Raw genomic sequence first — 24,928 nt, forward strand, 5'->3', positions numbered from 1 at the left:
TGAACGATTCTCATGGCTGGTACCGCATGGCCCAGACCACATATTCCAGACCAACCGTTTGGAAGATATTCACAAGCCTTCACGCCACAAATCCAGTAAACATCCTTTGGTAGAGGTATGGAACAGCGATTAACCATTGTAGCAAGGTAGCTATAATCCTCAATGGAATCGGGCAGTGGATTTTGGCTTGTTTTAGGCTTAACAAGCGGTTCTTCAGAAGGAGAGCATGTGGAGTCACAGTTTGGCCTGTGCTGCTCCTTTGCTCCCCTGCTCCTCTGCAGAGGTCCCAGGTGCTGGAGCTCAGCTACTTCCGGGCAGGAAGAAGAAGGAATCGGCTGGTTTCCGCTGCATGGTCGAGGAGTTGTGTTCTTGCAGTGGGATGCGTGGAACCAGGTTAGACGCCCCTCACACTTGACGGCGGTGTTGGTGGTGAGCAGGACGTGTTGAGGTTTAGACCAGCGAGGTTTCAGGGCGTTTTTCCGTCGGAACTCCCTGACACAGACCCAGTCGCCGGGTTGGAGGTTATGGCACGGTTTGTCACTAGGAGGAGACTGGACAGCTTTTACTTGTCTGTGGATTGACTGGACAGCAAAAGTTAGAGCAGAACAGAATGATATCATGGATTCATCCATGGCATGGAAGTCCATCTTCTTCATATATACAGAACTGAATTGCTTGGTATGGTCATAGGACTACCCATAATCCTTTCATGAGGCGTGAGTTTTGTGCTTCCTAATGGGTGTTAACAGGTGTCAACATTGTCCATTTAAGTCCAGTTTAAAATTCTCTGCACATACAAAAACATTTTCATACATGAACATTTTCATACAAGAATAATTTCATATCCCTCACATAATGTCTATTTGTAGAGCTTCAAAAAAAAGTCACAGTGGGGGGAAGTGTTGATAATGTTTGCAATATTTTTATAGGATGCAAATCTTGGAGCTTATCAGTCTTTCAACACTATCTGACACATTCCCCCTTTTGCTCATCTGTGATTGCCAACTGTGATCAGCTATCACGGGTACAAGGATGTGGGTGCAACAACGCGGCCGTCGTTGCTGACCCATGATTATTTACATTTTTACAACCATGGGAATGCTACAATCCGTTTTTTTCTTCACCTCAGTAGTCTTCTTGTAGGAGGGCTACATCATTAGGAGAAACCAGGTCGTTAGCGGGTATAGAAGGGCAAAGTTTTACATAGACAGGTAAGCCAAATTTGGCAGTTTCTTTTGCTGCATGGTCAGCTGAAGCATTGCCTAGTGAAAACAGGGTTGGACTGGGTGTGGGCTTCACATTTAACAAAGCAATAGATGAAGGTAGTTGACAGGCTTGTAACAGTTCACCAATCAATTAACCACATTTAACGGGTGTCTCCGAGGATGATAAAAATGCTCGGTTCGCCCACAATATATAAAATCTATAAAATACAATATACACAACCAAAAGCATCTCTGGAATCTGTATAGATTGTAACAGTTTTACCTTTTGATCAGTATATAGTTTCATCTACTTGGGTGGAGCTGGAGGAGGAGGGCGCTTTCAACAATTAAGAATTATCACAAATTGTATAACCTGCGTATGGTATTCCATTTTTATAAGCAGAGCCGTCAGTGAGGAAAACAGGAAAAGTCAGGACGAGTGTTAAAGACAGAGGTGTCAAAAGTATTCTCATTCATTACTCAGGTAGAAGTATAGATATTAGAGTTCAAAAATACTCCTGTAGAAGTTGAAGTATCAACTCAAAATTTATTTATTTATTTATTTATTTTTTTTTTTCTCAAGTAAAAGTATAAAGTACTGGTTTCAAAAGTACTTAAAGTATAAAAGTAAAAGTAATATAAGCGGGGAAAAACCATTAAGGCTAAAAGCCATTGAAAATGAATGCATCTTAGTATAATGCAAATATATTAAAGAACCATATATGTGCATTATTGAGCATTAACATGTGTTTCAGAGACCAGACACGTACAAACCAAATATGTTTATACTTCTCATCCAACCACAACCAAATTCACTCTATCCGGATGGCACAATTTAACTGGATAGTTTTTTTAAAGGCCGAAATGAAATAGAGTAAGGCTGTTTTTAAAACGTAAGGAGTAAAAAGTAAAGATAATTGCGTGAAAATGTAAGGAGTAAAAGTAAAAAAACCGTCTGAAAAATAATTACTCCAGTGAAGCATACACAACCAAAGGTTCTACTTAAGTAAGGTAATGAGGTATTTGTACTTCGTTACTTGACACCTCTAGTTAGAGATTAGTTATACATGCATTCAGAGACGTTATAGTAGGCCACAGACAGATTTCCATGCACTTACATGATGAAGTTACCATAGGCAGGATAAGATTATGTAAATTGGGATGCTCTGATTTGGCTCTCCTCTCAGCGCTCAACCTGTGTAGGAAACACTTTTGAAAAAGACATTAGTATTTTCATACATTTCAGATTCTTTTCTTTTGCGTTATCCAGGACTACCCTTTGTGGAGGGCAATTAGCAAATATATATTTTGCATGTACCCTGGAGGGAATCCATCAATCTGATCTCGTGACAGACCACAATTCTCTTACTATTATTTGGCTCCAAATTTTGTAGGCAACAGATCTTGGATTTTTGTAAAATCCAGTCGTCATCAGAAGTGTCATCGTCATTTGATTCTTTAATCAGTTTCACCGGATAAAGGTTTTGATTTTATCATTTAACTGGTTCTCTAATTTCATTTTTGTCTGCGTTGTGTTTTTAAATCTTTCCTTAGTAAAGCCATCAGCTTTTTATTTAGATCAGTAAGCGAAGCTATTTGGGATTCTGCATTACGGCGTCTACTTTCATCCCTCCAAAAATCTGAGGGAGTTTGAAGTGCTTTTTAGTTATTTTAACAATATTTAATACTAACTAAGTAACAAACAAAACTAACAAATAAAACTATCGGTACCGTGATTACCATACATGTATTTAAAAGGACCAGTCAACTCTTTCTCTGACTCTCTACTGAAAAACTTCCCAAAAACTTTCAATTTTTTTTTTCTTTCTGTAAGATCCCCCCAAAAAAACTTTCAATTACACTTACTTTTACCCACAAATTACTTGCTAATTCTTCCAATCATCAGTCTACTTCAGAGCATACAAATCATTCCTGTTGATGCAAGGAGAGCGAGTCAATTCTTACTGAAATGAAATATACCTCAAGTATTTGGGAGAGCAAATCATCCCCACTTATAAAAAAACAGTTCTTCTACATATATGTCAGTTTCCCACAAGTATCTCAGTGTTGCAAACACTTCTTTTTGGACCTCAAGTCCTGCATATGCTATAAGTCCCACTGGACTACTCAGACCAACATGGCATTCTGGCCATTATTTCCTTAATGTTACCAGAGATATTAAACCTTTTTAGAAGAGCGAGTCAGATTCTTAAGGCAGGAGAAGCAGAACATTCTCACAACACAATCAAATTCAAGTGTTATGAAATTGCCAGCGTTCCTAAAAACATCTCTACAATAACGTTCCCAATAACACAAAATAATAAAAAATAACCCTCACAACCACACAGCGGACTTACCTAAATTTCAGGATGACGTCAACCTTTTTTCTGGTACTCCAGTCCACAGACTTTCGACAACAACTCAGCGACAATAATTTGGGATTTTGGAAGTGGATCCTTTACCTTTTGAAAATTTAGATCGAAGTCACTGATTGTGTCGTTGGTCTGCAAAGAGGAGTTTCCATCAAAGGTCTATTGTCAATCCGGGGTCACAGCACCAAATTGTTGTGGAATTTATCAAAACCAGTTCAGAAGTCCGCTCGTGGTATAGAGAGGTTTTAATCAGTTAAGCCGGCGTTCGACATGACCAACTCAGATCGAGTCTGTATTTGGTGTGTCGACACAAATTGGTTTGTTCAAAGGGTTTTTTATACAAAAGTTACAGGAATAAACCAGCCCAGTGAGAGAGGTGGGACTTTTAGCTTTGGGACCACCCCTGAGGGATCAGGAAGTCCGTATATGTTCTTTGTCTCTGTGGGGGCTGGAAGTCTCGGCAGGGATGCAAGACGCCGGACCTTGCGTGACAATGTCCCGGCAGGGGTCCCCAGGAACTGGAACCCGCATGTCTAAGTCATAAGGGGGGGCTTGAGCAATCTGCAAGGCGTCGTTGTGTCCCTGCAGGGGGGCCAAATGGTCAAAATGCTTCATCAGGTGAAAAGTTAAACCATTAGTGATCTTTTCCCCATGTCTGTTATGTGTGGAGCTACTGCAGCTACAACGCAGCAGCGGGTTACCATGGTTACAGAATAACAGAAAGTAACGATTACAAGTACCGGTAGGCTAAGACAAAACAAAGAGGGAGCACGTCTGTACACAGTGCAGTGGTCCGAAGAGCTGCTAAGGTAGATCCAGTATGACGGCTCCGCCAGGTGATGACGTCAAGACCACCAAGCCCTATTTAACAAGTTGATTCAAAGTGCTTTATAGAGACAATAAAACATCATCACATAGCAGAAAAAAGAAAGCATGATTTAAACTTCAAGCAAAGAAAGGAAAAACTTAGAATAGATAAAGACAGTAGTTAAAATGTAATCGAGTTTTGAAACTCAAACCTAAAAGTGACAGTGCAAGTTTGGAGTTTTATTCAAATGCAGCTGAGAACAGGCGAGTCTTCATCCTGGATGTAAATAAACTGGGTGTCTCAGCTGATCTGAGGCTTTCTGGGAGTTTGTTCCAGACATGTGGAGCATAGAAGCTGAATGCAGCTTCTCTGTGTCTGGTTCTGACTCTGAATTGGATCCAATGACCTGAGGGGTCTGGAAGGTTCATACTTGGTCAGGGGGTCACTGATGTATTTTGGTCCCAAACCATTCAGAGCTTTATAGACCAGCATCAGAACTTTAAAAGTCTGTCCTCTGACAGATCTGCAGCCAGAGTAAAGAGGTCGACTGATTTCCACTTTTGGTTCCAGTCAGCTTCCCATGCAACATGGCTGTGCCACGTACGAAGAAAAATGGCTTTCAGAACCACTTTTCAGAAACCAATGGGTCACAAGACTTAATGCTTTGTCTATTGTTTTTTTTTATGATCTATAATTCATACTGAACCATACTCAGTATGAAAGGAGTGTATATCAGCTTTTAATCAGACATACTATGGGAGAGGAAAACCATCTTTATATGTAAATGACTGAATATTCAACATTGTGGTTTAGCTGACTGATTTTAAAGTGTAGGTAAATGGAGAATGCTATCTTCAAATCATTCATGTTAGAAATAAATGTATGACTTCATATAAGTTGTCCTGTTGTGGTAAAATTAAAAATCATCCATGGGTATTACCATGCTGGGTAGAAAATACAAAATGTACCACAAGGGAATCCAACTGATTACTTTTGAAAGACAGTACTGGATATGGTTAATATCTGCAAATTAGGCAGTCGTCTGGGACATTCAAACATTACTCGTTGTTGGTGGTGATGCTGCTGGGGTCTGGTGCTGGAGCTAGTGACTGACATGTTTTGAAAACGGCGGGCATGACGAGAGAAATCCTGTAAAAAATCTCTCTAATATGTTTCTTTTTTTCCTGTAAAGTTGGACATTTTAAAGTGTAGGTAAATGAAGAATGACTGGCTTTTGGTCAGTTGTGGAACTGCAACGAAATTCATTTCTGCATAAGACCCAATGTGAGAAAGAGATGGTCGACCTTCCTGTCCTGAGCACCAAGAATCAGAATCAGAATCAGAATCAGCTTTATTGGCCAGGTTCGAACATTGTCCAACAAGGAATTTGATTCGGTTATTTCGCTCTTTAGTAGTAAAAAAATAACAATAAACAAATAAACAATAAACAAATGTGGTATTACTATCTACAGTATAAACATTTTAACATTTTAACATTTTAAGGTGCAGCAGTTTGAGGTAGTGATAAAAGAAGGATAGTTCTGAATAAAAATAAGAATAAGTATAAGTATAACCTATATACAATTTAACAGACAAATTATACAAAAAATACAAAAAATTATACAAAAGGAAGTACAAAAGTGAGAGGTGCAGAGGTGCAGCAGAGTGAGGCAGACATGATTATTAAAGAGGGTGCTGGATGATTTTTTTTTATTGCACGTGTTTGGTTACTCTGAGACTTATTATTTGTGGGAGTTCATCAGAGCAACCGCTTGCGGGAAGAAACTGTCTTTGTGTCTGGAGGTTTTGGCGTACAGTGCTCTGTAGCGCCGTCCAGAGGGGAGGAGTTCAAACAGACTGTGTCCCGGGTGTGAGGGGTCTGCAGAGATTCGACCTGCCCGTTTCCTGGTCCTGGACCGGTACAGGTCGTCGATAGATGGGAGGTTAGTCCCAACTATCCTCTCTGCAGACCTGATGGTCCGTTGCAGTCTGTGCCTGTCTAGTTTGGTGGCTGATGCAAACCAGACAGTGATGGAGGAGCAGAGAACAGACTGGATGATGGCAGTGTAGAAGGTGATCAGCAGCTGCTGTGGCAGGTTGAACTTCCTGAGCTGCCGCAGGAAGTACAACCTCTGCTGCGCCTTCTTCCTGATGGAGTTGATGTGGGTGGACCACTTCAGGTCCCGGGAGATGGTGGACCCCAGGAACTTGAAGGAGTCTGTGGAGGAGACGGTGCTGTTGAGGATGGTGAGGGGGAGGAGTGGCAGTGGATTTTTTCTGAAGTCCACTGTCAACTCCACAGTCTTGAGCGGGTTCAGTTCCAGGTGGTTCCGACCGCACCAGTGGACCAGCTGATCCACCTCCCGTCTGTACGCGGACTCGTCACCTTCCCGGATCAGGCCGATGACGGTGGTGTCGTCCGCGTACTTCAGGAGCTTCACAGAAGAGTCCCCTGAGGTGCAGTCGTTTGTGTATAGGGAGAAGAGCAGTGGTGAGAGGACGCACCCCTGGGGGGCGCCAGTGCTGATGGTACGGGTGCTGGATGTGGATGAGGACTAGAGTGGTTTTCCAAGATACAAATGATATTATTACAAAGTCATACATGTTTCCACCCAGTTTTGAACAGGGGACCTTTCTCGTGTTAGGCGAATGTGATAACCACTACACTACGGAATCTTGCATGCTTTGAAAATGGCGGGCGTAACGAAAAAAAATCCTATCTTCAAATCATTCATGTTAGAAATAAATGTATGACTTCATATAAGTTGTCCTGTTGTGGTAAAATTAAAAATCATCCATGGGTATTACCATGCTGGGTAGAAAATACAACATGTACCACAAGGGAATCCAACTGATTACTTTTGAAAGACAGTACTGGATAATAACTGAAGATTAGGCAGTCGTCTTGCACATCAAACATTACTCGTTGTTGGCAGGATTTGAACCTGCGCGGGGAGTCCCCAATGGATTTCTAGTCCATCGCCTTAACCACTCGGCCACAACAACCTGTCAGCTGTTTGCGTGTGTGTGTGCGTGCGTACGTGCGTGCGTGCGTGCGTGCGTGCGTGCGTGCGTGCGTGCGTGCGTGCGTGCGTGCGTGCGTGCGTGCGTGCGTGCGTGCGTGCGTGCGTGCGTGCGTGCGTGCGTGCGTGCGTGCGTGCGTGCGGGCGTGACCCTTTATTTTAAAATGGTTGGTTTTACTTTATCAGTTTGAGACATATTTATATCCTCATTTTTTAAAAAGATGTTGATGCAATGCATTTTCATCAACAGTCATTGCAGTATGTTCATAGATCATACATCCACTTTCTTGTTTGCAAAAAGCTCTGGATAGATATCAGTTAATCTCTCACAGGATCTCTCATGTATGAGAGGAAGTCTTAAAGGGAAAGTTCGGTTTTTTACAACCTGGACCTTATTTCTGGCATTTTTTAGGGTTGTATACTCACCCAGAGGTGTTTGGTGTCATTTGGAGTCCTTCGGAAGATTACAGTAAGGACAGTTACAGTAAGGACGTCCATCATATTCAAAGTCGTCGTCCACAACCTCAGAATTTGACAAATATTCAGACATGTTTCAAATAACTAACAGTAAACTAACAGTAGCGAACTCCAGCTGTACACGGAGCTGTGTCTGCGATACGCGCACAGAGATGACGTCATGAGTTCAGAGGTCTTGTTTACAAACGGATTTGTTTAATACACAGACAGCGCCACAATGTTACAACAGGTCCTGGAAGCAGATCTAGTGATTCATAAAAGAAATGAAGAGTTTCGCGGCAATCATGTGTTATTTAGACGCTGGATCGTCTGTGTCCCGCGAGTGCCCTATGCGCTACCGTTATATGGAGAAGAGGCTCGCAAAAAACTCCTAATATCTTCCGAAGGACTCCAAATGACACCAAACACCTCTGGGTGAGTATACAATAGGGCTGGGCGATATATCGAGTATAGCCGATGTATCTCGGCTTCTACTCTGTGCGATGTACAAAATGACTCTATCGTGCATATTCGAGTATAAATTTTCACGCATTTTGCTTTTAGCCGCGGGCATTAAATTACAGGCTTTTCTCACTCTCTCGTCTCGTCTCTCCTTCTCTGAGACATAAAACAAGCGCACCCTGTTCGTGCTGTCGTGTGTGCATTATCATTGGCCCCCGACCAGCTGCTGCTGTCGGCGCTGCTGTCCGGGACCGCTGCTCACTTCCACCCCGCTTTAACTTCAACTTAACTTTCCCAAACTCGGCCTGTTTGCGCCGTGAGCTCATCTGCGCGGTTGCTACGCGCGACGGACTCTTTTCAAAGCTAACCGGTTTAGTAAAGACGGGAGGGGATGTTTTCTCCTCGCACGACGTGCACGGCTCTGGAGAGCCGAGGAGCCGCTTAGCGCGACACGCACAGCCGAGCCTTTAGGCTGATTTATGGTCCCGCGTTACACCAACGCAGAGCCTACGGCGTAAGTGCGCATCGCCGCGTACCCTACGCCGTAGGTTCTGCGTAGATATAACGCGTAACCATAATTCAGGCTTTTCTCTTTCAGAGCTGAGAAACGTCACCTACTGTTGCTTAAATGTGGCCACATGAAATCAATCACTATCATTGAAACAAAGTCAAACAAGACTATATGACGTCATATTTCTAACAATAAGTGAAAGTGATGCAAAGTAAAGGAGGAGAGGATGAAACATTGCAGTCCCTGCACCTACAATTTAATATAAAGGTGCTCTAAGGGGCCCCTGCTGCTCAGAGCAGCTCATCAGGTAAAACCAGGTGAAACCTGGTGAAACCTGGTGAAACCTGGTCATCCTGGTAAAACCAGGTAAAACCAGGTAAATCCAGGACCAGAACATGTTCTTAGCAGATGTTCTTCATACGGGGAGTCAGAAAGATGCAACGTGCACTTTCTATTTTGAAATTACACTTTTATGTTTGTGCCACTCACTGCTTAGTAACTGTTTAATAAATACAGTTTTGGTAAATTTGAATTATTCCCCCTTTTTGCATGAAAGTTTAAAATTAGCATATGCAGTATGAACAAGAATGTTTTAATGTAGACATGTAGAATCAACATACTGGTGTGATTGTAGCATCAAAATGTTAATTCAAGGCTAAGGCAAAATATCGAGATATATATCGTGTATCGTGACATGGCCTAAAAATATCGAGATATTAATAAAAGGCCATATCGCCCAGCCCTAGTATACAACCATAAAAAATGCCAGAAATAAGGTCCAGGTTGTAAAAAACCGAACTTTCCCTTTAAGTAGCAGAGGATGGTTTCCATCCATCCACCTCTGGGTTATGGGCCCAGCACGCTTCCACTGCACCACTCTGCTGTTTAACCAGGATGTGACTCCGCCACACAGTCCGTGACTTTGGGGGACGGCGTCACTCCTTTCAAACCTTCTGATAGTGTAAAAAATCCTACAACTCTGTCAACTAACTAACCAGCTTAAATTACATCATGTGACCCAGCACAATTCTCTCAGATATGAATGAAGCAGATCTCTTCTAAGACTGATTTCTTTCTGATTATCTCTTAAAATTGATCAGATTTGTTTGGAACTGTGAAGGGAAACAACTGTTGGAAATGATCCTTCGTATTGATCAGTGACCATCATTAGCATCACTAGCTGAAAACGACATACTCATGATATTAAATACATTCATCACATATTTAAGGGTTCTTAGGGGCATTTTAGGGTAACTCCAGCCCCCTAAAGCAGGTCTAATGGTTTCCATGTTTCCATTTCCCCGTGTTGTTTTTTGAGGTGGAGCCTCGTGGATTGATACTACAACATCATGTGGGTAAAACCTTGATACCTGGTTGTGTGGAAGACTGACAGGTTCCACTGAGATTTGAACTCAGATTACTGGAGTCAAAGTCCAGAGTGCTAACCATTACACCATGGAACCCTGTTCAGCTTTTATTGTGGTTTTATTGTGGTCCTGAACATGAGTGAAAAGCAATATGCGCCTGAGCGTCTGACAGAGTGCTGTTCAGTTTGGCGTCTCTTTGTAGTATGTGGTGATGGAACACCAAAATAATTACTTAATGGCGCTTGCTTCTTGGACATTTTGACGAGACGTGTCGGGGTTTGTTCAGTAAAGCTGCTTGTGAGATCCTTACCTCTCTTCCTGCCCAACGAGTATGGAGGGGGAGTAAGGACGCGCTGTGATTGGCCAGTACCAACTTTGAGTGGCAGTTCTGGGGAAAAGCTCTCGCAATAGATTTTTTAATATTAGTATTCTGGTCTGGCCACAACCAATAATATGAGCGCCAGCTGTTGGTACGCAAAAGCGCTTCGCAGCACAAGATTGACAGCGCACTGTGGATTTTAACGGCGCATGCGCTCTGGCGGCCCACTTATGTGCAGCCCTGCTTATAGGCAACTAGTCATCATATCTCCTGCTCTCTGAAACACATGTTAATGCTCAATAGTACACATATATGGTTCTTTAATATATTTGCATTATACTAAGATATATTCATTTTCAATGGCCTTTGTCCTTAATGGCTTTTTTCCCCATTACATTACTTTTACTTTTATACTTTAAGTAGTTTTGAAACCAGTACTTTTATACTTTTACTTGATTAAAAAACTTGAGTTGATACTTCAACTTCTACAGGAGTATTTTTAAACTCTAGTATCTATACTTCTACCTGAGTAATGAATGTGAATACTGAAGACACCTCTGATCATAAATAATCTGATGACAAGTTCACAGCGCATACAGAGAGTGTCATTCAACCACCACAGCTCTAGCCCAGCTAACTGATTAGTACTGAAAGTACTTGATGGTACATCCATCCATTATCTTTACCCGCTATATTCTTTGCAGGGTCACGGGGGTCTGCTGGAGCCTATCCCAGCTAATTTTCAGGTGAGAGACAGACCCCTGGACAGGTCAAAACACAATTTTTATAATCTGAAACTTTCAACGATAACCCGAGTTTTAGTGGTAAACAGTTTGGCCCCATGACCTTGGTGTTATTAGCACCAGAATCTGACATTCTGAGCTAACCGGCCTTCATGGTGAGTGTTTCTTTTTCGTATGTACGTATGTATGTATGTACGTATGTATGTGCATGTTTGATCCAGGCCTGGTTTACAACATCTTGAGTTACATGTACAGTCTCCCAAACCAAGTAGAGATCTTTTTAAGTGAGGTCAAACTTGGAAAGTAACTGACTGTCAGAAACACCACGTAAAGAAATACACATTTGGTCAAGAAGAATTGGAGGAGTACCCCACCTTGTGGCACGAGTGAAGAACAGCAAAGCATTAAAGTGACTAAAAGGAGAAGAACCAGACATTACCTCCCTCTCAAGCAGTCCACATCTCTTAGAAGAACTTGAATGTGTGAATTAACTTTGGGTAAGAAACATTCAATGTGCCTTTCTTTTTTTTAAGCTACATGTCATTTTTCCATTTCACCACCATGGTTGAACCATGAATGAATGAGACATCTATCATCTTTTTCTCATCCAAAGACAGATGAGTCTAGAGGCTCTGCTGGGATTTGAACCCAGGATCTCCTGTTTACTAGACAGGTGCTTTGACCAACTAAGCCACAGGGCCTCCACAACCTCTCACTTACCTCGTCTCAGACATCAAAACAGTAAGACCTTTAGAGGTGTGACATGCTGGAATGAGAAACAGAAGCCATTGGTGGACCACACGTCCTAAAGGACAAGGCATCTGTCCTTTTTTTTAACGTTATTTTTTTTTTCATGATTTATTTTTATGTATTTTTTCCTTTTTTAAATCATTCATTCAGGATTCCCTCCATCATCTGTTGACCTTCAGCGTCTGCGTCGGACAACTCTCCTGCGTCTGCGGGCGACGCGGGTCCTACGGACTCTCCGGCGCCTGCGGACGGGGCGAGAGCTCTGTCTGCGTCTGCGTGGCATTGTCAAAAGATGTGATGAGAACTAGTAAGAAGGAGTTCTATTTATAAACTCTGTTACAAGCTTGTTGATGGAATGGAATGTTAATGGAATTGATGACATCATATATTCTTCAATGGAATTAATGACATCATAACTTGATGACATCATATCTTCTTCAATGGAATTAATGATCATATTATTTGGGGTTTTTTGGTTTAGTTTTTACTTCATAACAGTGATGATGTCATAGAAAAAAAAGAAAGCAGATTTTTAATTACTTTAAATTACAAAATAGTGAATAAGAGAATGATGACTGTAATAAAACACATCTTACAGGGTTTTTAGCTGTGATTTCACCTGATAAGTCTGGAAACCGCCGCAGACAACAGTGATGTCACAGTCATGTATTGATCATTGATGTGTACAGTCATCTGACAATGATGGCAGGATGAAAACGTCCAATCATGTGCTAACAGTGGAATGATGATCTTCAGCAGTTTCTATTCTGGCTCAGAGGCCAGGGCTTTATGCTCTTATACACTTTCTAAACCCACGCTGACATTTGTGGAAATGCCTGTAAAACCCTTCGTGAAGCTTCCTTAAAACAAGTCCAGAAAAAGCCATTAAAGGTAAAACAGAGACTTGCTTGGGTAAATGAAATCAGACTTAACTCTAGCAGTTAAATATAAAAACACACCAGCTCAGGAGAGCAGTATTATATATGTAGTGGATAGGGCTGGGCGATATATCGAGATTTTAATATATATCGATATATTTTCAAACGCGATATGGTACGAGACAATATCGTTTATATCGATTTCTAAAAAAAAAAAAAAAAAAAAAAAAATTTAAACGATTTTGATATAGCTTATTTTGTGACAAATTGACTTGAATGTTTTATTTGAGATTTGCACAACTGTCAACCTCAGTGGAAAAGTCTGCCTGTTACTGTCTACATTGTATTAATTGCACAGTGTGTTTTAATTTAATTGTTATGCAGGAAAGGGATATTTGTTTTATTTTATTCAAGAAGCATTTTTGTTAATAAAGGAACCAGTGTGACATTTGGCACGAGGCTTTGTATTAAAACTGAAGGTTTTTTTAACGGTTTGCCTCAGAAAAAAATGAAGCTAACAGAGATGCTAACAGAGATGCTATGCTATAATGCTTTGGGGGAAACCCCAATTAAGGCACAGAAAAAATATCGAGATATATATCGAGTATCAACATTCAGCTAGAAAATATCGAGATATGACTTTTGGTCCATATCGCCCAGCCCTAGTAGTGGATATGGGTAAATGAAATCAGACTTAACTCTAGCAGTTAAATATAAAAACACACCAGCTCAGGAGAGCAGTATTATATATGTAGTGGATATGGGTAAATGAAACAGTATGTATGGATATGAATGAAAAGAAAAAAGTATATATGGTATTATAATAGTATATATAGTATAAGGTCATATATGAGGTGTACAACATTATTGACATCTCACCCAGAATGAAGCAGATCCAAGTCGTACAGTGAGATGTTTTTTATTCTGTTTTCCATTCATGTGTCCTCTGCCATTGTTGTAGGTTTTTAAAAATGATTATTGAAAATAACTGCAACAAAAAACAAACATAGTTATTAAAAATAAAAACATTAATGTACAGTATCCAGGGAGAAATGTCCAATTAAGATTATAACCAAAGCACAAAGGAGTTATAAATGAAGGTTTAATTTAGCCTCATGGATAGTGTTTGGCAGGGTATTATCTGTGGATCAGTGTGATGCAGGTGATACCCTCTGATTTTGAATTTAATTCTTAGATAAACTAGTTTCAACATCTGGGAGCTAATTTGGGGTTCATGGTATTTGGCTGTGAATTATTGCTTGCTATTACAATTATCTCTTTTAATATTTATTTAATTATTATTTTATTGTATTCATTCCTTTATAATCCATATTTTTAAATTACAAATGTTTGCCATTGTATATTGTTACAAATCATTCTGAGTCACTAGTCTTTAAAAATGATCAAAGTAATTCATCTATTCATCTATATCACACTTTTCACTAAAAGATCAGTTAAATTTGACTAAAAGTCTTTAAATGATAATCTAACACCAGCAGAGATTGATATAAATGGATTCAGAAAACTGTGCACCAGTGAAACGTCCTGTACATTTGTGAATATTGACATTATTCTAGCTCCACAGACAGGGATCAGTAATTACGGTGCAGCTTCAGTGATGCCTTCAGGTCGTCTCGGAAAACAAAAGTCCAACATCGTGACTTCTCCAGTCCCAGTGTGCTCTTATACTGAATAAAGATTTATCAGTAAAAACATGTTCTGCTGGTGACTGGTTACTCTCAGCTAAGAATTTCCATCACAGTTGTTAATTTAACATGAATTTCTGGTCAACAGAGTTGATATTTATACAGGTTTTAACCCCTGCAAGACCAACTATCTATCTGACTCTAAAAGCAACTTAAAATGGAGCTTTTCAAAATCGAGACTGTAACATCAGAGACAAACACAGATTACAGAGTTTTGCTTTATTCAGGAAAAACTTCAACAATCCAGCAGTTTTCACTCGTTCCATCATCAGATATTGTAGGATCGTTCACACTTTAGACAGATGTTACAATTAGATCACATGATGTTACATTTGACTGGAAAATCTCAAACGTTCCTTTAAAAAGAGGAGGAACAAAAAACAGGAAAAAGGTAGAAGTACAACATACAAATGTAATAATATGATCCAGGGTTGATTCTAGGATCAGAGCTTTAGGCGTGCTGAGCACTCAGAGTTCACTGGCCGGCGAGGCAAAATAAACTTCACTGTTTTGTACATTTTAACACAAGTTTGAACCATCATTCCCACATTTGTGAAAGAAAAGCAGAGAGAGATAGATACAAACTTTTTTTCAAATTATTATCGTTTCATTGTCCATTGCTTATCACCATCAAAAAAAAGAAACATCTACCTTAATTTCAGGATCCTGTCAATGGAAATGATAATAACGTCTCCATGACAACGGGCAATGAAAATATGACTTCACAACAAAAGTTGTCTTGTGGCTCAACTTGCCCCAGTTTAGGGGTAAGTTGATCTGCATCTGGGGGTAAATTGACCCATTTTTTATTTTCCAGTTTAAACCTGAAGAATAATTTGTCTAAATCTTAAATGGTAACTTAACAATATTTAACAAACCAAATTCAAGTGTATTATTCAGAATATGTTAAAAGAAAAGGTGAAATAACTCCACATTACACATTACAGACAGAAAAATACAACTTAACTGAAACTTACAAGAACAAAACTTATTATTAACGTATTATCAAAGAATAATTGGGCCAGAGCGTGTTTTTGATCAAATTGAAGTGTAATTCATGGTGGATGACCCTTGACACCACACAAGTAGGTGGTTTCTTATTTGTGGTCTGTAAGATCCTTCTCTGTCTCCTTAAATTAATATAAAAAATTATAATAAAAATACTAAAAAAGTCCTCTCTCTGCTCTATTAAATAGTAATATTAATATAATAATCTATATAAAATATTGAATCATTTATATCCAATAAATGATATAAATTGATCCAAATTACATCATTCTAATTGAATATTTGGTTGCAATGAGAAATGAAGTCACACCATGTGATCATACACTCCTACCTGAACGACACACACACACACACACACACACACACACACACACACACACACACACACACACACACACAATGAACATTGAGAGTTGATGAAGATCCATTACATCAAAGATCAGACAGTTTGATTGACAGGACAGATGATCAGAGGAGCAGAGTTTTTACCTCCATCATTGAGCATGGGACTGAAGAACGGGTGTAGTTTCTCCCTGAAGGAGCAGCCAGTAAAGGAGTAGAGAAGTGCTGCAGCATCTACATCATGAAAGGAGACCAGACCCTCCTTATAATCCACAAACACCCCCAACTTCTCAGGAGGAGAACTGGGATGGAGACGGACTGGAGAATCATTAGCAGCTTCGTACTCATTTCCTTTCCTCAGAATAACAGTCCAGTAACCATTCTGAGGACTGAATGTGATGTCTCCCTTCCTGTTGACCGACTCTCTGGCCACTCCGACATCCCATTTAGTCTTTCCTTTAACCTGAACCTCAAAGTAAAATCTGCCTGAAGAGAAACTTTGTTTTCCTAAAACATTAAGACAGTTGGAGAATCTTTCTGGATTATCTGGAAGATTCTTCTTCACATCACTATCATACACTTGTTTTCCATCTTCAGACAGGATGAGCCAGGGACATGCTGTATCAGGATCAAGAGTCACATCAGCTTCAAACTGCTGGATCCTCCTCAGCTCAGCTTCAAGCAGCTTCTTCATCTTCTCTCTGAAGTTCTTCTCCAGCTGGTCCACAGCTCTCACCACAGTCCCCTCATATGAAGGTGGATGGACTCTGACCTCTGTCCAGTTCTTGGTGGGTGGAGCATCTTCCAGGGATGAGAATCTTTGGAGGAGGTGGAGGTGATCTTCAGAGCGTGAGAGCTGCTCCACCTCAGAGCTCCTCTTCTTCAGCTCACAGATTTCCTGTTCCAGATCTTTGATGAAGTCTTCAGCCTGTTTCTCTGCAGTTTTCTGTTTGTCTTCCATCTCCTTCATGAACTCCTTCAGACGTCTCTCAACAGACTCCTTCAGATCAGTGAAGACCTGAACACCTTCTGCTTTCTCTCTGTCTGCAGCATCGTTACTGATCTTCAGAGACGCTCTGATCTCCTGAATCTTCAGTCGTCTCTTCTGGATCATCTGCTGAATCTCAGCCTCTGTCTTCTGCAGCTCTGCCTTCTTTCCTTCATATTCTTCTCTCAGAGGAACAAACTCATGATTCTTGTGGTCTAAAACAGGGCAGAGCGTGCAGACACATGTCTGGTCGGTCTTACAGAACAGCTCCAGAGGTTTATCGTGCTTCGTACAAATCCTGTCCTCCAGGTTCTCCACAGGCTCCACCAGCTGATGTCTTTTCAGACGTGAAGCTGTCAGATGAGGCTCCAGGTGAGTCTCACAGTAGGAGGCCAGACACACCAAGCAGGACTTCAGGGCCTTCAGTCTGGTTCCAGTGCAGACGTCACAGGGAACTTCTCCTGGTTCTGCAGCTTGTTGCTCTGAGCTGCTGCTGCTGGATTTCTGTTGAGCTTCACGTCTGAACTCAGAAACCATCTCTCTGATGAAGGTGTTGACTTTCAGCTGAGGTCTGGTGTGGAACATCTCCTGACATATGGGACACTTGTAGAGAACATTATCATCCCAGAAATGAGTGATGCAGGTTTTACAATAGTTGTGTCCACATGGTGTGCTGACTGGATCAGTGAACACATCCAGACAGATGGAGCACAGGAACTGATCTGCAGATCTCAGGTTGCTGCCAGCAGACATGTTGGTTCTCTGGAAACAAAAGTGAAAGTGTGAAACATCAAAGCTGCAATAATGAAATGAAGAAGTGAAAAACAACGAGAGAGAAGGAAACAGAACAAAGAATGTCATGAATCCTCAGAGAAAACACCCGTCTGACAGTAAAAGGAGGAACGTTTCATCAACACAAGTTTAGATTATTAATGTCACGACTCCAGAATAATTAACTATTTCATGTGAATCATTTTCCTCTAAACGTTTCTGTTCTTTGACCAGAGTCAGATTGAGTTTTCCAGAATAACATTTAGTAAACAGAGTTGAAGTTTTGTCGTCCCGCTGACAGAAACACAGTAAATGTTTTCTTCTGGACTCACCAGTGTCTCCAGACTCTCTGCTGAGTTGTTGAGAACAAACTCTGAAATCTGAATTTACTCAGAAACCCAGAATCAGACAGGTTTAGTCTCTGCTGCAGCTCTTCTGTCGCTCTGACAAACATTCTGATTCACTCAACCATGTGACGTTGAAGTTTTCCTGTATTTCCAGTTCTGCTGCTCCTCCTACAGTTCTGCTCTTTCCACCTGATTACTGTCACGTGACTTTCATTATGCCTGTTTTACCTGATGTTATCTGTCGTTGCCGTCTTCATCCTCCTGAAAACTTTTTACTAACTCACATTAGTCCATCTTTTTGTAGATAAACACTAAACTCTTCACCTTCACCTGTTCGACATCTCTGTTTGTGCTGGAATCTCAACTCTTCATGGCTGTTTTTAGGATCTAATCAGGAAGTTTTTATATTTTAGTAATGCAAAAGTGTCAGCAGGAACTAAACATCATCCAGAAGCTGGGTCGGGTCTTATTTAAGATTTAAGATTTTTGAACCATCTCTGACTATAAACTGTATTTGGGCAGCGTCCAGGTAGTAATGTCAACAAAAAGATTTGTGTTCTATGTCTAAAACTGAGATATGAACCAGAAAAAAAGAGACTTTCATACACCTGAAGCTCCTGAATGGAACTCAGAAATTGTCCAGAATAATTGTGGAAAATGAGCATGTTTCCATTTCCTTTTGAAGCAGGAAATGTGATGAGCTGGACTCACCAGTGTCTCAGAGACTCTGCTGTGTTGTGGAGGAAAACCTGATGGACTCGCTTGGACCTTCTTTCAGAGACGAACAGGAATCTTCTGGACTGGATTTCTGCTCCGTCACACTTGAACTTTCCTCCTTCCTCCTTCTGCTCTGGTTCCTTCCTCTGATTTACAGGATTATTGTCAAACAGCAGAGTTGATGTGATGACTAAGATGAAGTGAAGCTTCGTCTGCAGCTCGTTGTTCAAACATTCACTTTTACAATGTTGTTTATCTTAAATTCAAAGTTCAGATCATGATTGGGCGGTACGGACAATAAAACTATATTCCTCCTCATTCCTGCTGCTTTACAGTTCAGACACTTCCTCTGCTTGCTCTCTGCTTGATTTGCTTATGTTATTGATTTTATGCTGATTTTCCCCTGATTTTTTCCTTCTTTCCATGTGAGATTACCTGCGATAGCTTCTGGACAATGAGCAAGCGAACACACAGCAAAGTCTGTGCATTATAACAAATCATGGAGTGATAATCCTCCCTGGAACTGTCTCGGTGCAAAACCAAAGAGTAAATCCTGTCTCCTGAAACAGGGAGGACGTATCACAGGCAGGGCCGGGGGACCTGAGGGGTTGCAGACTTATTCAATGAATCATTTCAATGTCCAGAGTTAACACCTTGAAGGTTCCAGTCTTTTGAATACGTGGCTGTACAGCTGCAGGCCTCATCCAGAGTCCTGTTTCTGAAGGTTTAAAGGCCCACAAATACTTTGCAGACTTTTTTGATGACCTCAGTGAACTGCTGTCTGTGATCTGTGTTGATTTTGAAATGTTGCTGACCGTTAAATGTGAGGACCTGGAGGTCAGAGCCAGGAGCAACAACGTACGGCTGGTAGGTGGAGGGGCTGAAGGTGTGGCCCAACTGAATTTGTTGCAAGCTGCTGACGGACTCCCTCAGGCTGGCTGATTTGCTCATCTCACTCTCCGACCCAAGCCTAGTGATGGTAAACCACCCCGACCCTTTCTGACTCGTGCACTTCTTTCAAATGAGGAATGATATTCCACGCCGTGCCGGTGAGGCTTCCAGGGATTCTCCTCTTCTCTTCCAAGACAAAAGACTGTTCCCTTTTCCTGACTCTACTTCTTCAGTTGTGAAGAAACGTGCTGCATTCATGGATGTCAAACATCTGTTGCATTCATGTCCTGGAGTGAAGTTTGGTCTGGAGGGTGTGGACCTCTTGGGCCCGTGATCGGCCTATGCCAGGCGGCTGGTGCTCGGCTGGGTCCTGGTCTATCACCGTAGGGTTCCTGGCTGCATCCTCCCGTGGTCATGGGGGCTCCCTAGGTAGTGCAGCCGCCGCACAGCTCACCCACAGGATGCTGTTGGTGTTGAGTGCATGTTTACTTCCCCCATGACTTCAGCACCCACAAGGCCTTTCTGTGTGGAGTTTGCATGTTCTCCCCATGTTCCCTTGGATAGCTAATGTGACCCTCACAAAGACATGCAGCACTCCTGGGCTATACACTGAACCCACTGGAATAACGTGATCCTGCCGCGCGCTGCGTCTGGCCAGAGAGGTTACAGCCTGTTGGGTGAAAAGAAGCAGCCTCTTCAAGCAAGAAGGAAGCTTGAGCTCAGTGCAGGGCCGTCCCGGTTACAGAACAGCTGCTGTGAGTCGGTTCCTCCACCTCCACCTGCTGCGCAGACTGAGGTCCTTTGGAGTGAGGGACGTCCTCCTGAGGACCTTCTATGACTCTGTGGTGGCGTCGGCCATCTTTTATGGTGTGTCTGCTGGAGCAGCAGCATCACTGCAGCAGAGAGGAAGAGACTGGACAAGGTGGTGAAGAAAGCCGGCTCTGTCCTGGGCTGCAGTCTGGACCCTGTGGAGGTGGTGGGGGAGAGGAGGATGGTGGCTAAGCTGTCCTCCATCATGGACAATGTCTCCCACCCCTTCATGAGACTGTCAGAGCCCTGGAGAGCTCCATCAGTGACCGGCTTCGTCACCCGCGATGCGTCACTGAGAGGCATCGCAGGTCCTTCCTCCCCGCTGCATCAGACTCTACAACCAGGACTGCTCTCAGTGGCTAACGGACAATAACATGTACAATAACTAGATGTGCAATAATCACATGTGCAATATCCATACAATACCTGTCTACCTCACACTAATTCTACCTGCTTTTTTTGCACTGTTTTTCTTTCCTTTGCACTATTTTTTTATCTTATATTTTTTATCTTTTTATCTCCACTGCAATGTATATACTGTCCATACTTTGTAATTATATATATATTTTACTTTTTTACCTTTTTACCTCCCTTCCCTGCATGCATGTGTGTGTGTGTGTGTGTGTGTGTGTGTGTGTGTGTGTGTGTATGTGTGTGTGTGTGTGTGTGTGTGTGTGTGTGTGTGTGTGTGTGTGTGTGTGTGTGTGTGTGTGTGTGTGTGTGTGTGTGTGTGTGTGTGTATGTTAAGTGTACTGCTGCTAACACGTGAGTTTCCCCGTTGAGGGAGTAATAAAGGTCTATCTTATCTTATCTCTCTTATCTTCAATCAACTCTGGGTCAATGTGGAACTTGAATCTACTGGTCCACCGACTGAATATTCTTAGTTTTATGTAGGTTCAGTCCCACTGGGGAAAACACAACTGGAAACTAATTACAAGGACATCTTTTAGCGAGATAACGTGTCGTATTGGACAACCATTGTACATTTTCTTTTTTTTTTTTTTTTTTTTTTTTTTTTTTTTTTTTTTAATTTTTACCTTGTCTGCACACATATTATTGATTGATACCATGACGGTAGAAACCAAAAGTGTATATATGTGCATTATTACTATATGTAATATATACATATATATACGCACACATATGCGTACACATACATAAATATACACATACAAACCCAGTGTTTTTTTTTTTTTTTTTTTTGGGGGGGGGAGGGGGTGGGGGGGGGGGGGTGGTGACGACATCCACTGCCAATCCAGGAAGCAGGAACACACGGAGACACACGTCAAGCACTGGAAATCTGCAACAAAAAAACCACAAACAAAGCACGAAACCGGCACGGAGCCATCCAAAACACGAACAGCAATCGACCTAAATCTTGAGATCTGATCGCAGTCTGAGCTAAGCTATCGCTACCGCTACCTAAACCCAAAAACTAGAGAGCCAGCATGCAGGTGAACAAGCCAGTGTGTATGTCTATGCGTGTGTGTGTGTATGTATATGATCATGCATGTGTGTGTGTGTGTGTGTGTGTGTGTGTGTGTGTGTGTATGCGTGTGACTAAATTACTATATGTGTGTGTGTGTGTGTGTGTGTGTGTGTGTGTGTGTGTGTGTGTGTGTGTGTGTGTGTGTGTGTGTGTGTAATAAACCAAACAAAGCTCCACCTGAAGTGTATCTATAGTGGGGGAGGGGGGGGAGCAACCCCGCCACCCGTGAGACCAGAGGCCGACAAGGAAGAGCCCGGAACCCAGGCCACCGGCAACCCCACAGAGGGGAGAAGTAGGAGGGAGGCAACCCACCGCCTGCGAGGCCCCCCCCCCCACCCGGCGGCGGCCGAGGGGGCCCGCGGGCGGGGCCCCCACGGCGCGGAAAGAAGCAGCCAGGGATCCCGCGGCGGCGGACCGCGACCCAGGCAATCCCCGGCCACCCGGTCCGGGCCGGACACGCGGCCAGGAGGCCCTCACCCTTCAGGCCAGCGACCCCCACCCGGCAGGGGGCCAGCCCGCCCGGAGAGACAGAGCCGCCCCGGCCGCCGACGCGGGCAGGCGCACCCGTCCCCCACGAAAGTGGCCCTCCAAGACCAGAGGGGCGCCCCGCCGTAGAGGCAGCGGGGGGGACCAGAGACGGGCCCGGAGAGAGGGAACCCCCCAACAAGGCGACACCCGCGCAGGCCCGACAACGGAGGGCCCCAGACCCAGGCATCCCATTCATTCATCCATTCACCTATCCGATACCTATACTAATAATAATATAATATACTATACATAATAATAATAATAATACTAATAATAATACTAATAATAATACTAATAATAATAATAATAATAACCATCTTAACCATCCATTGTACATTTTCACACTCCTCCATCCATCTGCTCTTGTGTTTACCCTGAAGCTCAAAGTAAAATCTGCCTTCCTCTGTCAAACCCAGTCACAGAATCTCTCTGGATCTTCTGGAAGCTTCTTCTCCACATCACCGGGGGCGGTTACAAACCACCGGCCCATCATGCACTCATCTTTGTGCGCACTTCAATATGTGTATCAACTAATTTCCTCCTTAAAACCACTAATGCCATGCAGTTAATTTGTGGGGATCAGTGAGAGGGGACACATTTGATATTACCATAAAGTTCCATTTATTAATAAAAATGAACATTTACAAACCACCAAGGTAATGACTCCTCAAGCAGGATTCATCTAATAGATTTTAAATAATAGCTTTTTCTAAAACAGCTGACATTCGTATTTGGTCTGATTTCATTTATGACATTTTTATTACAGATAACATCACAGAAACGCTTGTCTGACAAGAGTGTTGATAATGTTTCAGGGACTGATGATCTTTACACTTTTACTGTAACGTATCAGCAAACTGGACCTACAGAGAGACATAAAAATGTATTCAGGTTGGTAAAAACAGACGTGGAGGGCAGCAGACGCAGGTTCAGGTGACTTAGTCTCTGGAAAAACAGAGTGTGGGTCTTCAGGTGGTTGGTAGTGAGCAGCAGATCCACTGGAGAATGAAGACAGACTGTTAGGAGACCAGAACAGGGTTTTGGGGCAACTTCAGAAAAGCATAAGGTTATGTTCCAAATATGGAAGAAGAGATCCTACCAAAACAGTCCAGAATCCAAAATCAGTCCAGGAAACAGAGAAGGCAAGTTTATTTATCGCCCAATTCAACAACAGTGCAGAACTTCAAATGTGACATATCAAATTTAAAAGTACCAGCATAGACAAGAGTTCCATCCATCCATCCATCCATCCATCCAACCATCCATCCATCCATCGTCAGCCGCTTATCCGTTCCCGGGTCCCGTTCCCGGGTCGCGGGGGCAGCAGCCTCAGCAGAGATGCCCAGACTTCCCTCACCTAACTAGACACGAGTTAAAGAGTGATTATTAAAGACAGACAGAAATTAAAAATAATTCACAAATGAGATGCAAGAAATAAAGGTTGTAGTGCATTATGGGAGGTTTTCAGAGTTTCAGCAGCCCTGATGCATTCTGGGAGTTTCTCCCACAGGTGAAGAGCATAAAAGCTGAACGCTGCCTCAACATGTTTGGTTCTAACTCTGGGTACAGAACGTAGAAGACCTGAAGGTTGTGATTGGTTCATCATGGACCAGGAAATCAGAGATGTAAATTGGTCTGAGAACATTCAGAATTGACCAGAAGGAGGATCTTAACATCTGTTCTGGGACAGACAGGAAGCCGGAGTAGAGATTTAAGACCTGGATTTACTGTATATGCTCCAGTCTTTTGGTCTTAGTGAGGGACTCGGGTGTCTTGGATTTAAATGAGGACTCGAGTCTCTTGGTCTCAGTCAAGACTCGGGTCTCTTCGTCTCAGAAGAGAGAAGTTTAACTTACTTAACTTTGCAGGTAAAACAACAATAAATATTAAGTTCAAGCATCACAGGGAATAACATAATAACAGAAATATTAAACATATTAATTGACCTGATATTTTGTATGTTGTCTGAACTGCAGCATGATTCCTGGACAAAAACTGAGTCGATGGTTGATTTATAGCGATGTCCAGCTGACCTGGGGCCTCATGTACTAAGAGTGCGTGGATTTCAACGTGAAACCGTGCCTGGAATTTACAAGTACCAAAGTATGCAAAAATTCAGATGTACAAAACTGTGCGTACGCCCAAATCCACGCAGGTTGCTCTGTACATACCAATCAGCGTGGATTTGAGCGTACATGCGGGAGCACAACACTCCGCCCTGTCTCCTCCCTCAAATATGTTTGAATATGATAATGAAGATAATTATCCATTCAAAACCGCTCATCCTAACAAGAAATGTGCAAAAACAGGTAAAACAAATTAATAAAAACAGCGGCTGTGAGCTGGAATAGATCATTTATTTGGGGCATTTCTTCCGATTTCAGCTGCATTGCATTATGGGTAAAGCTGTTCTTTGCTTTGTGTTGCGTTCCGTGAA

General features: G+C 42.2%; 1 protein-coding gene and 3 non-coding genes across 4 annotated transcripts; all 4 read right to left on the bottom strand.

The window, feature by feature from the left end:
- Positions 1 to 7,309: 7,309 nt before the first annotated feature.
- Positions 7,310 to 7,391, bottom strand: trnas-aga (transfer RNA serine (anticodon AGA)). Its single transcript has one exon. It is a non-coding gene; the product is annotated as a tRNA-Ser (tRNA).
- A 2,837-nt stretch (positions 7,392 to 10,228) lies between these two features.
- trnaq-uug (transfer RNA glutamine (anticodon UUG)) lies at positions 10,229 to 10,300 on the bottom strand. The gene has a single exon. It is a non-coding gene; the product is annotated as a tRNA-Gln (tRNA).
- A 1,593-nt stretch (positions 10,301 to 11,893) lies between these two features.
- On the bottom strand, positions 11,894 to 11,967 carry trnat-agu (transfer RNA threonine (anticodon AGU)). Its single transcript has one exon. It is a non-coding gene; the product is annotated as a tRNA-Thr (tRNA).
- Positions 11,968 to 16,032: 4,065 nt separating this feature from the next.
- Positions 16,033 to 18,131, bottom strand: LOC133454817 (E3 ubiquitin-protein ligase TRIM21-like). The gene is made up of 2 exons (XM_061733543.1): positions 18,042 to 18,131; positions 16,033 to 17,700 (listed from the first exon to the last, which is right to left on the bottom strand). The coding sequence occupies exon 2, from the start codon at positions 17,689 to 17,691 to the stop codon at positions 16,048 to 16,050; it is 1,644 nt and encodes a 547-aa protein (XP_061589527.1). The 5' UTR covers positions 17,692 to 17,700; positions 18,042 to 18,131; the 3' UTR covers positions 16,033 to 16,047.
- Positions 18,132 to 24,928: the final 6,797 nt, after the last annotated feature.

The sequence above is a fragment of the Cololabis saira genome, chromosome 11 (genome assembly GCF_033807715.1).
Source record: "Cololabis saira isolate AMF1-May2022 chromosome 11, fColSai1.1, whole genome shotgun sequence".
Classification (NCBI taxonomy): domain Eukaryota; kingdom Metazoa; phylum Chordata; class Actinopteri; order Beloniformes; family Belonidae; genus Cololabis; species Cololabis saira.

Excerpts from the sequence above, each read along its gene's own strand:
- LOC133454817 (XM_061733543.1), bottom strand. The coding sequence starts at position 17,691 with ATGTCTGCTGGCAGCAACCTGAGATCTGCAGATCAGTTCCTGTGCTCC.